At 41.6% G+C, this 15,327-nt stretch overlaps 2 protein-coding genes across 4 annotated transcripts in view; both read right to left on the bottom strand.

The window, feature by feature from the left end:
- LOC121627257 (ATP-binding cassette sub-family C member 4-like) overlaps positions 1-7,769 on the bottom strand; it is a 21,713-nt gene extending 13,944 nt beyond the window's left edge. Inside the window, exons 1-7 of one of the 2 annotated variants that reach the window (XM_041966072.1) lie at positions 7,637-7,769; positions 3,778-3,888; positions 3,226-3,346; positions 2,817-3,041; positions 2,624-2,713; positions 1,931-2,094; positions 1,225-1,350 (exon numbers count right to left, since the gene is read on the bottom strand). In XM_041966072.1, the coding sequence (XP_041822006.1) occupies positions 1,225-1,350; positions 1,931-2,094; positions 2,624-2,713; positions 2,817-3,041; positions 3,226-3,346; positions 3,778-3,833 (782 nt within the window). In that variant the 5' untranslated portion in view covers positions 3,834-3,888; positions 7,637-7,769. Of the gene's footprint in view, positions 1-1,224; positions 1,351-1,930; positions 2,095-2,623; positions 2,714-2,816; positions 3,042-3,225; positions 3,347-3,777; positions 3,889-5,812; positions 5,967-7,636 lie in introns of those variants that run through there. The other variant, XM_041966071.1, reaches the window with a different exon arrangement.
- Positions 7,672-15,327, bottom strand: timmdc1 (translocase of inner mitochondrial membrane domain containing 1). Of its 2 annotated transcripts, XM_041966074.1 has the most exons (9): positions 15,176-15,327; positions 13,759-14,099; positions 12,537-12,702; positions 12,314-12,402; positions 11,784-11,851; positions 10,562-10,640; positions 9,093-9,203; positions 8,798-8,976; positions 7,672-7,793 (listed from the first exon to the last, which is right to left on the bottom strand). In XM_041966074.1, the coding sequence occupies exons 2-8, from the start codon at positions 14,079-14,081 to the stop codon at positions 8,820-8,822; spliced, it is 993 nt and encodes a 330-aa protein (XP_041822008.1). In that variant the 5' UTR covers positions 14,082-14,099; positions 15,176-15,327; the 3' UTR covers positions 7,672-7,793; positions 8,798-8,819. The 2 variants fall into 2 exon arrangements, with proteins under 2 accessions (XP_041822008.1, XP_041822007.1); XM_041966073.1 differs by lacking the exon at positions 7,672-7,793 and having other exon boundaries at positions 7,838-8,976.

Genomic DNA, 15,327 nt, shown 5'->3' with positions numbered 1-15,327 from the left:
GAGCTACTTAATGTCCACCATGGAGGTCAAATCACACAGATACCAGACACTTGCTAGGTGCCATACCCCTGCTTTACCCCTGACAGTGACAAAATACATTTTGGGGGGGGGGGGTACACGACTTGTACCTTGTCGTGCTCTGCTGTGGAGAGCCTGCATGGCATGGTAGGAATGGTGGCATTCAATAGTCTCTCAGCTCAGCTCAGCGCGACTATTCTTACATGTATTGAACATATATTGGTTTAATTTTAGGCTGCTCCATTATGGCAAAAATCATGAACATATACAGAGACAATACATGCAATACATTTGTAAGAGTTTTTGGGACTGTCACAGTGCATTAACAATCGTGGATCATTAGCAGATGACACACGATTGTCCATTTATATTTCAACCAATGCAATCAGCTTTCCTGATATGCTTAAAAGATGTTACAGGGGCTCCAATGAACATAGCACAAGCTCCAAATTGAATTTCAGGGATTTTCAGTAGGTGGACTATCAAGTCCCAAACCATCAAACTTTGCATCCTTTCACATTTTAATACGAATTTTGAAGCCTGCAGAAATATCACCTTTTCTTCGGTATATTATCTTGGCAGCAGTATATGTGGTGTACTGCCAAAACACAAGAGGTGATCCAGAGGAACAGAGGTATGCAATTGTTTCCTACATTTTACACAGTTACAGTAATACCTCTTGTTTTATTTAATAACATACATGTCAGAGGCTGGGCAAAACTAAATGATTTTAGACTCCCTCCAGACATGTAAAAACACTGTACTTTGGCTAAAAATGTGTTTCCGATATGGTTTTCCACAAAAATCTTGTTAAAATCCTTAAAAATGACACCTACACTTTCTCACTGATTAAAAACTTCTGAATCTATAATTAGGCATTGGTCTTTTCAAATGTTTGACTACTTCTACTCACTGTTCCTGACTAAAAAGCCTTCCAGGCTTCAGGTTTCACCACCATGTTTGTGTGAATTGAATATTGAACCAGGACTGGCTTTCCAACTGTCTGCAGTGTGACAAACCATGCTCATAAGGCCTCCTCTTTTAAAACGTGAGCACAGAGAAACTTTCCACGTTCAGCAGATGAATGTGACAACCTTAAAAACTCTGCACCTAGATCATTCTAGGTGGGGGGGGGGGGGGGGGTCTTGGCAAAAACACTAACAAAGACTGTCTATTCTTCCCAAAAGATTTTAGTTTTCTCCTTACCTTCTGACGTCAGTCAGCAGAGCTGAGAATGGCTTCTCCCACGCATACATCTTGATGATCCTGATGCCAGACACCACTTCGTTCATGATGCGGATTCTATTGTCAGTGAGAACTGCTGTTTTGCTCCTGCAAAAATTTAAATAAAAACAATTTGAAAGATAGCCGTACTTTTTATAATGTGAGGAAAGACTACAGCAGGAATGTCAAACTCATTCCATAAAGGGCCGTGTGGCTGTAGGTTTTTGTTCCAACCAAGGAGGAGCACACCAGGCCAACCAATCAACATCAAGGGATCACTTAGTTATCAGCTGAAGACTGAGATCAGCTGATTAATTGATTCCAGCCTGGTGTGCTCCTCCTTGGTTGGAACGAAAACCTGCAGCCACACGGCCCTTTATGGAATCAGTTTGACATGCCTGGACTACAGTGTTTATGTAAGTCAGGCATGTCAAACTCATTCCATAAAGGGCCGTGTGGCTGCAGGTTTTCGTTCCAACCAAGGAGGAGCACACCAGGCTGGAATCAATTAATCAGCTGATCTCAGTCTTCAGCTGATAACTAAGTGATCCCTTGATGTTGATTGGTTGGCCTGGTGTGCCCTTTCTTGGTTAGAACAAAAACCAGCAGCCACACGGCCCTTTATGGAATGAGTTTGACATGCCTGATGTAAGTGGACAGATAAGAAAAACGAAGAGCAATCTGTTACCTGAAGATGCCAAAGAGACTTCCAAACCAGGCCTGTACTGGCATCATGAGGGCGATGACTGCCAGACCTGCCAGACACGAGGGGCCGATCTCGTACCAAAGCAAAATGATGATCACTATCGCTTGAAGAGGTCCCAACCACAGGTAGTGCAGATTGGCTGTAATCTGCAATAAGGTGACGATGGTTAATCGTGGCTCAAGTCACCAAAAACAGAATCACAGTGCAACAAACACACACAAAGTTTGGGTAGGGATAAAGTAAATTTTAATTAATTATTCAACAAACCCATCAAGTACTTAAAATTCCTGTCAAACTCAGATTTCTAAAGTAACCTTGAATAACATTATGGACTTCTCTGGGTTTGAAGTTTTTTGGAAACATTTAGGATAATGTCAGTACACAACTCAATATATACAAAAGTCTAGTTTTTAGACACTGTAATACGCAAATGTTACATATTGTGTGTTTACGCAGAAAATAACTTCTGACAAATGACCACATTGGGCATGAATCACATCCATGTAGACAATAATTATCTAATTTCACATTTTTTATCTGCGCTGAATAAGTAAAAAAAAAAAAAAAGAAAAGAAAAAAGTCAACCTTCTGATCATCTCGCAGTCAAATATCTACATTTCAGTTTGTTCTTAGCTGTCTGTTTTAGGTGATTTGTGTTCACGCACAAAAACCTACCTCATCAAAACGATTGACGTCATTCGAGAGGATGTTCACGATTTGTCCGGTGGTCGTTCGGCCCATGGATTCACAGCTGAGAACGAGAGCCTGGCGAGAGAAGGAGCACCGGCCTGGTCAGTATGACTGCAGGAGTTCACAGCATGTTTCTACGAGTGACGACAGTCTGCAAATCTGCTGAATCTTCACTGACCTTCTTGTACATCATGTGACAAATGGCCACTCTCATCTTCATGCCCGTTCTTAGGACGTGGTAGTAGTAGAGATGTTGGAGGATGGTCAGTGCAAAGGTGGAGAGCGACATCGCAGCAGCATAACAATACACAATAGTAAGATTTCTCTGGTCGTCTGGGTCATAATTCTCGAAGTAATGGATTATGTTCCACAGAAGGAGCGGCTGGATCACTTTGATTGCCTCCTGTAATGGAGACAGCGTGACAAAAGAGACACGGATCACATGCTTTCCTAGCAGTCACGCAAAAGCTTGAAGCACTGCAGCTCACTCAGAACCTCTGGCTTCCAACGTCTGATTGATCATCACTTAACTACACGGCCTCTACATGAATGAATCTGACAATATGTAAAGGAGAGCCAGAACATACCAGTGAAAACACAAACAACCCAGCCAATATGAGGGACTTCCCGTAGCACTTAATAAGAACTCTGCTGAGGTTGGGCTTCCGAAGTTCCTTTGTAGCCTTTCTAACTTCATGATCCCACAATCTGCAGCCAAGAGCACAGAACATAATAACAGTCAAACCATGAGATTAGCTGCATATTCAGTGTCTGTTTTTGCACAATCACCACAGAAAATATCCATGCAGGCACTCCGTAGCATCACAGAACCCTTGCATTGTGCAACCTCATATTTGTAGTGTGATGGTTGTATTTACAATCAGTGCGGGACTGGTGTGTAGCTGGTTTCACATTATGGTGAAATTAAGACATTAGGACACCGCTTGTGTGAACAGAACCTGCATCCAAACAATTCAGCCGCTATTTAATGTGTTGATGTTCAGAATAATAAAAGGGGGATGTTATTTTTCAGTCATCAGTGCTCGTCATTGCCAAAACCGGTCAGAATAACCTGCACAACAACAGGTGTGTCTCTAAACAAACACCTTTCCGCTGGTCTCATGTTAATGATGCAGTACCTCTGTAGTTCCTCTCCCAGTATTTCAGACTGATCCTCTGGAAGAACTCTGTACATGTCACTTTCCTCCAGCCTCTTTTTTTGGCCAAGGTGCAGCAGCGGGCTTAACCAGCTGAAACAGACAATTATTACTGCAGTCAGAAAGCAGATAAGTCAGAATATTAATATACAAATAAGAATTAATTTGGCTGGCAAAAAAAAAAAAAAAATTTCTCACAGCACTTCTGGTGAAATGACATTTTTTCACAGATGCACTGACAAAATATCAAAATATCTACTCGGAATTGTTTTGTACCAGTCAATCAGATGCCTGACTCATCTCATTTCAGTGGTAGGGAAAGGCAACTTGTTTAACCTGCAGTTTGTTGGTGACTTCTGCAAAACACCTGACAGCTTGTAAAACAGGTTTTGTTTTGTAGGCTAATGATTATATCGATTATATCGAGCATGAAAACATATGCTAGTTACTTAGTAAGCTACTTTAATTAATGAAATAAACAGTAATATGGTGCTAGTTAAAGGTACAATGTGTAAGATATGGTCGCAGAGCAGAGACACATTCATCTCCCAGCTGAAAGTATAGGGGGGCAAAACTATCAGACTAACGCCTCTTGAGGTACGAAGTGGTACTGCGACACAGGACAGACATGGGCTAGCTGGTTAGCACGCTATTTCTTAACGTTTTAGTGAGTAGGATTTAAGGGGATCTATTGGCAGACATGGAATATGACATTCATAATTATGTTTTTATTCATGTATAATCTTGTGTTTTTTTTCTGGCCACCACATAAGTTAGTTCTAATCTGCAACCTCACCACTAGATGCCACTAATCCTACACACTGGACCATTAAAGACCGCTCTGGAGAGCCACAATTTCTGTCCTCTTTAAATTTTTACATTAAGATGTTTTTGGGGTAAAAAAAAAGGTTTAAATGTGACTTAATGAATGATTGAGGTATATCACATGTCCTCCATTTATGCAACCTAGACGTGTTCAAATGCTATCAAGGTCTGGCTGTTTAGGAAATCCTGTATGCGTGACACTGATCATCCCGTATCAGGTAGGATTCAAAACATTTAAATCTTAAAAAAATATAAAACCTCAATTGAATGACATTGGTTAGATTTTGATTTCAGCGGCTTCGTTTAATTAACACTGTGTGTCTTTGTTTAATGTGTGAAGTTTTTTTCATCTGTCACTACTGCGGACCAATGTAGAAAATATAGTGCATTGAACTAACGAATAACAAACAAGGTTTTGCATCACTTTGGATTTCCGCACCCTGACACAACTAATTATTGATGAGGACCCTTGCTGTGCACCACTGTGTCCTTGGAATGCACACCAAGAGGCGAAACTCAATTTGTCCCCATAGGCGACATGGTTGGTTAGTAGGGGTCAGGAGAAAGTTTAGTGACTTAAATACATCCTTAAAATGTCTGTCAAGCAAAGACAGAATGGAGCATCAGTCAACTGTCAACTCTCAGGCTTGTGCAAACAATGACTTATTTACTTAGGAAGGGGGATCGTAGGAAGATTTGCAAGTAATGTATGTAATCTTAACAGAACCTGACATGTACTGACGGTTACATATTGATAAACCTGAAAACATGCTCTGACTACTGGCTTCAGTCCAAACTTGTTCTCTGAAGCTGATTTTGACTGTCATACACCGACTTGCAGCACAGCAGGCAGACTAGGAAACAGCATTCTGATATTGCAATAATCATTAACTACTGTTGTAAATTGCAGCAAGATTCCTTAGGCAACACGCAGAACTAAGGATCTGCTCTGATGCTTCACATTCATGCATGAAGCGCGACAGCTGCGATCACTTCGGCTGCAACAAGTTGTTGAGTTTGTCAACATTAGTTTGGTTCGACTTGTTTTGCACCACAACACCGACGACAGCACTTTAGACCAAATCGGACGACCTGCACACGACCCTGGCACTGTTAGGATCATTTATCACCAGCGCTTTCCTCTCCTCTCCGCTCATTCAACACTAAATACCACACTAAGTGAATCACTCACCACAGGAAGACCCTTGACAGAAAGCCGGCAGTCGCCAGCGGATTTTGTTTGCCATTTGCCTTATTGATCGTCATGGTCATCAAGGCATTCACTGAGGTGTGCTGCGCCTCCGCCTCTACGGAGACATCTCGTTCCGTAGTACTCACACCAGCGCTACCTATCCCCCCGCACGCGCACTCAGCTCTCGTCACGCGAACTCGACCAATAACATTGTCGCAGCGCCGCGTGCTGGAGTTGCGTTCGGGTGCTGCTCGAAACACCGAAAAGCCTGGCAAACATGAGCGACTCCCCCAAAAAGTGACGAGTGAAGGAGTCAACTTTGTACGATGAGGTGGTGAATTTGGAGTGTGGAAACAATGGAGGACTTTGTTTCATAAGATAAGATAAACAACGTTGCTGATCCCATGCCGAGGAAAATTAAGATGCAGAATTAAAAAGGATATAGAATAAAATCAACTATCTATGTGCATTGTACACTATAGTATAAAAATACTATTACTTGCTTTTAAAAAGGTACTACATCATCGCTTGTACTATAACTGTTACAATGCAGTAGTAGTAGTGTCGCCATTAGCAATCTGTGCATACTCTAGTTATCTTAGTCAGGCCCTTTATTATATTGCTTTTGTCTTGTGTTCTTTCACCAGCGTGGATCCATAGAAAAGAAAAGGAAAAAACAGGGCAAGGCTTACAGTATCACGTGGCGGTCACGTGAGATAACCGGAGTTTATGTGTAAAGGCACATAGAGCGAGGCCAGGTGCGGGTCCCAAACAAAACGAGCGGGGGTGCGCGCGCTCTCCACAATAAGTAAATAAATTAAGGAAGTTGGATGACAGTTGTGAAACACCTGACAGAAAAACTAACAAGCGCGGGCATGACACCATTCTGCGCAGTTTATACCGGATATGCGCATTAAGTCTGTCTGAATGCCAGTCTAGCCACGAGGACTGTGCTCAAGAGTAACTACATGAGAACATTAGGCAATCTTTAATGCTGCTTTCATTACCCCACACCAGGTTGATTCAGACACTGCAGCCTTGATACCTGTTAATTTGTACTGTGAAAACATTGCAAAGATGTGCTTAAATGAATGAGGGGAAATCTGGAAATGCTGGCTATGAGTATTCAGACAGATCATCATTTGGAGGATATTTTCATTTTCATTTTGGGTGCACGTGCAGTTTCACAAAGACACCATTAGAGGGAAGTGAAAGCCTGTCTGTAAATGTTAATGCTCTGAAAGCCGCAGCCTTTCCCATCTACATTTTGTCTCCAAACGCTTTCATGTAGTTTCAACTTGTGTTCTCTCTCATATTAGCGCCATACACCTCTATTTTATCTTATTTCTGTCATTGTGCTGTTGTAACGACTGCATTTAATCAGTCATACATACATCACTAAGGGTTTTATCTTATCTCTTGTGGACAGGATGACTACAGTATTTAGGACACATTTAGACATTACTTTAAGGTTTAGCAGTAATTTGCTGACATTGTTGTGATGTTGTTCCACCCAAAAGAGAACACAGTCTAAAACTGATGGGATGGGACCACTGTCCATTTAAGCCAACAGGTTTTTGACATTTTTAACTGAGGTTCAACCAACATTGCCATTCAACAAAGGGAAAAGGTCTGAAATTTAGAATTTATTTGCATTTGAAATCAGAAACCCAGACATTTCCCTCTCATTTATCATTTCAGTTTGACTTTTCTTAGTGCCCTTTAGTGCCCTATCCCATACCTTACCTCCAGGATCTAGTTACAATACTTGAACCTTAACGAAAACAAACAATCTAAGAGCATTTTCTAATGTGTTAACTTTACCTGAAGTTATTGCCACTGACCAAGCTGGACTGCAAGGCTTCCTTAATCTGTTTCTATTGGCTGTCCACCTGCATGTCAGCAGTCACTGCTGCATCCTGGACCCCAGCTGCTGCTGTGTCACATCTTGTTTACACCAGGGACCACGGCTATGTTTGACCTAGTTGTTGAAAAGCCCAAGAGGCACAGTCAAAAGCACACTACACATCACACAGACACGAGGACAAGAAAGAAGCCACTAATAGACATGAAGTGACAATTGTTAGCATTGGCCGTAGCGAACATAATGAGCAAACAACAGTGGCTACAAAAATAATCCTGTGAAGAAATGTGAGGTCAGGTCAGGTCAGTGTGAGCACTTTGAGGGTTTCAAAAACAAATTTTGGAAAGATAGATTTTATTCAACTTGCTTCTTTATTCATACTGAGCCAATACTGGAAGATACTTACCTGAAAACAGGAGCTGATTCCTATTTTTCAAATGCATATAATAAAACCAGGTTTATTTATTTAATGTTTTACACAACACACGTTTCTAAAAAGAATGCTCATCGTGGCTCCTCATTTGACGTTTGTACTGAGATAACAGTTTTCTCAATTTGAGATTCTCATCTCAATACGCGAGAACGTGCGCTTCTTTCAGTTGAGGATGTTTTATTCGATTGTTTCCATTACAATTGTAGCTTTGTCATATTGACTTTGGGTCACATTAGTTGTGTCACTCACTACCGTATAATGTAAAAATCAAGTAGAAGTGGCAAATACATTCTTAAAAACGTTCAGCCAGACATGAAGTTCAATTAAAGCTTTAGAATCACAATGACAATATGGAAGCCAATATTAAATGTCACTTCTAAATCTGTGTTCCTCTGCTCCCATTTTAAAGTTGCCAAAATATCCTAATTTTCCCAAAATGTCCTTCACTCAATGTCTGAAACTCAAATCGATCCTCACAAAGATAGGTGTACAAGTACACACACTCACACTAGCTGCCCAGTACAACCAGCGCCTCCTGAGCAGCTGAAGCTATTCAAGGGCACACTGACAGTATTACTGATGTATAATAGCGTCTTTTAATTCTGATGTGATGCAGTTTCCATTCAGTTAGAAGAGAAGGTGTGTGGAGTCCAGGGAAATCTATCCTCACAGATGTGTGAAGTCCCACCTTCAACGAGGCAGTCAGGCAGCTACTGTCCTTGGCTGCCTGAGTCGCAGGTCAAATCCTCTTTCTGTGGTAAACTGAGAAGTTCCTGGATCCTCTGCATGTCCTCATTGGTGTCATCCGCCTGAGAGCTGACACTCAGATCTCCAATAAACTCATCTGTCAACTGCAGACGTGCCGTCCTTAGGATATGAAACAAGGAGAGTGACTGGTGAACGACGAGACATCAACACAACAACCAACTTTAACATGAACTGGGGTTTGCATTTTTCTATGCTTGGTGAAATATCCTACGAACCATTCTTCAAGTCTGAGCTCATAGAGTTCCCTGCGTTGCCTCCTCCTCCTCTCTCGGACAGCTTCTCCTGCCAGAGACTGCATGCTGATGATCAAAGCACCAGTGGGAATCCTGAGCAGAGGTTAATTTATATAATTAACAATATCCTAAACATATTTATAAGTCAAATGGCATTTTAGAATACGTTTGCATTAAAACAATACAAAACAGAAAATATACATTATACTTCAATTATCTGTGCACGCCAGACCAAAACATCAGCTACTGTTTGTGTATTAAAATAAAAGATAACTTTACCAGACACATCCACACTGGGGAAACAGGGTATGTAATATGTTCCTAAAGCTCTAGGAAGCTGTGATTGCACAAACCTAGCTGTCACATGTGTGTTCTGTCAAAGCAGCTACATTACTTGCATTAAACTTTTTTTTTTTTTCCAACAAATTAGAGTCCAGTTTCCTCTCAGCCGTCACTTATAAAGTCACGGCCTCCTCTGCGGGCCGTTAAGCCCGACCCAAACCTTCTAGTCACACCTCCGCCACATGCCTGGATGAGGGGCCGATTGCGGGGTGAGATCTGGAGCGTGATGTGCTTTCCGATTAGTTCCCTACTTTCATTTCACCCCTTCTGCCCCTGCTGCACCTGGCATAGCCAGGGCCGGGGCTGTTTGCACACATCAAATGCTCCAGGTGGCTGGTCCCTCAGGCAAACAGTGAGAGGGGGAGCAGGAGGTAAAGGAGGAGGCAGTGCTAGTATGGAGCCCACAGGACTCCAGACTAGAGCTGAGCCAACATGGAGCTGATGATCACAGAGACAATCCAAACCAGCCTCTTCAGTCTGTTACGCCATCAAACACCTCTGAATCAATCTCCATTACACGATCAAATTCAAATCTCTTCTTGGCTCTGTGCGCTCAGCTGAAAGTGGCCAGAGGAACGAGTGGAAAGTGGGACAGAAAGAGAGGAGAGGGTTGAGGAGAGGGAGGAGACTGAAGCATAAGTCCAGATCAGACCATGGTAGATGGAGATGAGAGGCTGGAATAACAGAGATGGTATAAATGGAGAGGGGCAGCTGCTGCCTTGGCCTGCTTCCTTGCTCTAGTACCCAAAACATGGCCCTCTGCAGTGCACATGAGTCCCTCTGGCACTGTGAACAGAACTGGAGGTGGGGGGTGGGGGTGGGAGGCCGTTCAGCTGGGCAACAGAGGGTTGCTGGGAGGGGCGCAGCTGGCTGCCAGAGTTCTCACTGCTCTCAAGCACACAAACATGAACGTGGACACACACACGCGAGCAAATACAAATGTCTGACAAAAAAAATAAATAACAGCTTCTGAAGATGCAGCTCAAAATCTGTGACGAGGACTGAAATGCTTCAGGGCAGAAACTACAGTCACTGTAAAAAGTTGTCTGTCTGGGAGATCAACGGACATGAATGGACAAGACTGGACTGGACGCAGAAGCCAAACTTACCCCAGCACTGCTCCGATGATTGTCCCCGCCACCAGCCCTCCCAGGCCCAGGTTCAGTCTGAAAAGGCCTCCAGTCACAGCTGCTCACACACACAAACATACACATGAGGGTTTCATTCTCATCATTCATAACTCAGAGGGCTGCCATGTGCACTCTATTCAACTATACGACACCCACTTAAACAAGGATTACAAACATTGTACTTCCACTGTCAGTACCAGAAAGCAAAAATAATTTCTGCACAATATAAACTCACACTTTCTGGACAATAAATTTCTGAAGCCATCTTTTGTTATTAATTATTTTATAGGTATGACTATTTTCGCTCAAGGTAAATGTTAGGGGCATCATTTGGTGTTCGTCTGTCCAGAAATTAACTCGTTGTAGACTCTTTGAAGATTCTCTGTACCACATTTGCTAAATTGTAAGGTGAGGGTCACTAAAGGCCAACTGACAGATAACACCTATAGCCATTTCATTAAGACTTGACAGATGTTTGACTGAGAAGGACTTCAAGGAACAGTTAAATCTTGTCATTTGCATTTTATGGCTCCAGCACCTTGTCTTCCTTTGTTCTTTCACTATATAAGGTGAAAGGTTTGACAGAGAACGCTATGGACCAGTCTTCTCTTATTGCACGTTGGTTTATTTTATTGTAGTTATCTTAATTTTATTATTTCTAATCTCTCTAATCTTCTCAATATCTTGTTTCTAACATGGGGGTTGCAATGAAAATTTCATTGACATGTCATGCTCAATGACAAAGAATCTTGAATCTTCTCTCCATGCTGCATGAAGTAAAAGATCTGATTAATCACATCAGGTTTGTAATTCTTCAGAGAATTAGCACTCTCAAATCTACTAGAGGAATTTCTTCAACACGTTTGCTTTGGAGGCATTGACGGTGCTGACATAATGATCCACAGTGGATTTGTTCAAAAAAGGCTGGACCCACATTGAAATTTACAGAAGCAACACTTTCATATTTACAAGTCGTCATTTTGCTGTTCTGCTGACTGGAATCACACATCAGTGTCTGAGCCTGTTGTGCATCTACTCACTGTTTGAACAGAACAACTCACAGACAGAAATGCGTGGAGATGTGTGAATGTGAAGCAGCCTTGTGACGCAGAAAGCAGGCTTAGTCGACTTTCTCTGAGATAAACAAAGGTTTAAAAAAATATATGTTTGATAGGGACCCATTGAAGCCCAGGTGACTCACCTCCAGCTGCAGCATAATGGCTCAGGGTATACTTGTCTCGGTACACAGACAGCCCTGTGCTGACAGAACTACAGAGGGAAGGGAACACATAAGGGTAAGATAGACTGAAACCACTAGATATAGGGAGGATGATCATTGGAAATTAATATATCATACTACTAATATAAATATAAATCATTTTCTGCTCAGCATTATCAAAACAGATTAATTGCTGCAAGAGTTAAAACACTAAAGCTACTCTAAGCATCAAGCTGACAGCATTCCCATCAGACATGACATTAAATTTAATTTAAATCTGAGCTGGTTCATAATAACTCAATTGTAGTATTTCAGCTCTGGAAAACAGTAAAAAGTCTAATATCACCTCAGTTTGGTTTAGAAGCAAATAGCTGAATCGAATGCGACTTATTTGTGCAAGATGTTAAATGTCTCCTTTGTAAAAGTTCCTTTACAAACAATAAAACGTCCTCACGTTTATTCCCTCAAATACAAATTGAAATCTAACAGGTATAATCAACTTGTTTGCTTACTTGAACAAGGTGACAAAAGCAGCCACTCTCCAGCTCCATCTCCATCCATATCTCACAAAACCACGGATTGCTGCATTATGGGCTGAGCGCTGATTTAGACAGAAGGGATGTTATTTAACAATTTTTTTTACCCCAAATCCTCTGCTAGTATGCACTTTCAACAATATGGTTAATGGCACACATGCACACTCAGTCCATTTCCTGCATTCATTCACCCTCTTACCACTGCGTCCACTCGGCTGGTGTAGAGTTCCGCCTGGCTGACTTGGATATACCTCTGCCTGGCATCTCGAGCTGCTGGCAGGCCTCCGTAGATCAAGCCTGCAAGTGAAGCAACTACACCGCTCTTTATCACATTGGTCAGCTCCTCTGGGTATCTCTGTGTCGCGCTGCAACAATACAAGAGCAATGCTTTCTTTTCAGAACCAACTCAGTGCCACCTTTTCTTCATCTTGTCACATAATTAAAAAAATGTATTTACAAAAAACCAACAATAAAACAATAAAAGGGAACTATAAGAGAAAAGAATGCAATTTGGTAACAGACAAACATATCACCAACAGCTTTAATTTACAAATTACTGATTACTGATTTGAAACTTTATGTAGCTCACAATTGTTTTTGTTTTTAGTGTAGACAGACAACAAAATTAAATGAAAAAAGTAAAGAAAATTGCAGTAGCAACAATTAGCATATCTGAGTACATGGTAAAGTAGAAACATAACAACTACTCCCAAAAATGGGAGTATCTGAAAGCAAACTTCAACCTTGCATATTCTTATACAATTATATATAATGATATGTTCAACACATTCAAGGATGCTGTCTTGTACTTTTATACTTGTACAACTATTCTGTTCTTTACTAATGTGCATAAAGACGGTGCACACAGATTGTGGCATTTCACTAAAAATGCATCTTTCACAGTCAAGAACAGGTGAGTCTCACAAGACAAGCATGCACTGTATTCTAGCATAGTGGCTATCTACCTGAACTACTGGTAAATATGTGTATTTAGAAATAAACTCTCGTTCCTTGATTATAAACACTTGACACCCAAAGTCTCATTACTTTAGATAGGTAGAGGGCTTGACTAGGTCTACTAACAGTACTTTCTATTACTGATCTATCTGGTAATTATTTTATTGTAAGCACTTGTCAATAAAATGTCATTGAAAAACAAATGAAAAATACATTCTGGACACCTGAATATGTGACAGGTGTGTTGGAGGGAGGCATAACTTGCCTTGTACGTATGGTAACATTGCCAAATAACCTAAATAAACCTTGTGCACAGTCCCCACTTAAATGAAAGTAGTGAAAACTGCCCATTACAGTTTCTTAGTTAGATAATGCCTTCAGTTTGAGTTTTGTTCTGTTGGTTTGACAAAACAAGCAAGGATAGTGTTTAATACCACAAGTCGAGAAGGAACAGAAATACTAACTCTCTAGTAAAGAGGTCCTTGATGCGGTCCCATCCTGTGTCTGGGAATTCTGGACTGACCATGTTGCTTGGCATACTGCTGGGAGAGGGTATGGGTGGAGAAGCAGGACTGGTGGAGGAGGAAGAGGAGGAGGAAGAAGAGGGCATCTGTGCAGGGCCCACATCAGCTGCTTGGACCCTGGGGAGCAGGAAGCAGAAGGAAGGAGGCCTGGCGCTCTGGATGAAGCCCTGCAGTAGGCCGGTGCTCAGCGTGCCCTGAGGGGCTGAATCTGCCTGACGTCTCTGCAGGGCGAGGCCAGTTCTGTGCTGCTTTGGATGCATCATGCTTCAGCTGGCGCTAGGCTGCAGAAACACATGGCCACGGGTTGGGATGTTGCACTCACTACCTCGACTTGAGCTCCAACCTCAAAATAAATAGCCTTGAGGCAAATGAAATCCTGGCAGGGACACACAGGCTGTCCAATTCAGCAGCTGTTGAATGGTGCAGTCATATCAAAAACACACTGGGCACACAAGCAGAATTTCTGGGAAAAGATTTCTTTCTCGACTAAAATGAGTTTCCCATTTACTGCTGGGACCCTCAGGTTGGCTGGTCCAGGGTCAAAGATAAATCTCTGTATCTTTACTAATTTGTCTTTAAACGAATCGGGAAATGATCTCTGTCCTCTGCTGTTAAAAATTACTGGAGAGCAACAATTGACAACCATTCTTGTTAAGATAAATGTGAATGTTAATATCTATTTCAATATGCCCTCACTTGCTCTTGAATGTGGTACCAAAAAGTTACATTAACATTTCCGGTAAAAAAAAAAAAAACATTTCAAATCACAGCTTCACAAACATGAACAATTGCCTGCCTTTGTTTCATTTTAAAATGTTTTACATTGGTGGTTTATCCGTACAAGACGAGCGAGGTTAGCAAGCTAGACACTATTGGCCGTGTTTTCGGCTCTGGTAACTTAACATGGGCATTTGTAATACCAGTGTCATTTTATTAAATACATATCTGTCTACATATCTGACAAAAACTGTGAAGGCGAATAAAAAATGAAAATAAAGTCACCTGTAGGCCTGCTACTGTCTTAAAATGCGTCTTGCACAGCGTCAGTTCACTTGCTGACTTTTCCCTCAAATCAGCTTGATGTCGCACACCTGTGTCAACTGACTTTCCAGTGCTGTTAGCTAACCGAAGCTAGCTCAAAATCTCACCACTTGTATTTCTGTGGCAAATATACGTACTTTACATTATACTTGCTACTTTATTAAGTTTTGAATTTCAGTCGTATGTTTACATGCCTTTGGTCGCCAATAAATTAAAGCTAAAAAAGAAATGCATGTCTGTCCGATAATGGGAGCTTCAACGTTAACACTTAGCATGCTATTAGCTTCCCTAAAATCACTGGGTAAAAGGAGCTTACCAGCGAGCTGCGCGGAATTCCTCAACAATGAACAGTTTCTTTCATGAAATGCCGCTCGGTTGATTCATATTAATTATAGGTAGTCTACATTTCTGTTTTTCACTATTGCCCTTCTGCTGTGTGTCTCAACGGTGACTTTCCTCGAGCCTACC

The sequence above is a fragment of the Chelmon rostratus genome, chromosome 24, assembly GCF_017976325.1.
Source record: "Chelmon rostratus isolate fCheRos1 chromosome 24, fCheRos1.pri, whole genome shotgun sequence".
Lineage (NCBI taxonomy): Eukaryota > Metazoa > Chordata > Actinopteri > Chaetodontiformes > Chaetodontidae > Chelmon > Chelmon rostratus.
This window is presented reverse-complemented; position numbering and strand designations above follow the sequence as displayed.

Excerpts from the sequence above, each read along its gene's own strand:
- timmdc1 (XM_041966074.1), bottom strand. The coding sequence starts at position 14,081 with ATGATGCATCCAAAGCAGCACAGAACTGGCCTCGCCCTGCAGAGACGT. Across the intron at positions 12,403-12,536 it reads CCAGCCGAGTGGACGCAGTG|CGCTCAGCCCATAATGCAGC; the intron begins GTAAGAGGGTGA and ends TGTCTAAATCAG. Across the intron at positions 11,852-12,313 it reads GCTTTTGTCACCTTGTTCAA|TTCTGTCAGCACAGGGCTGT; the intron begins GTAAGCAAACAA and ends TTCCCTCTGTAG.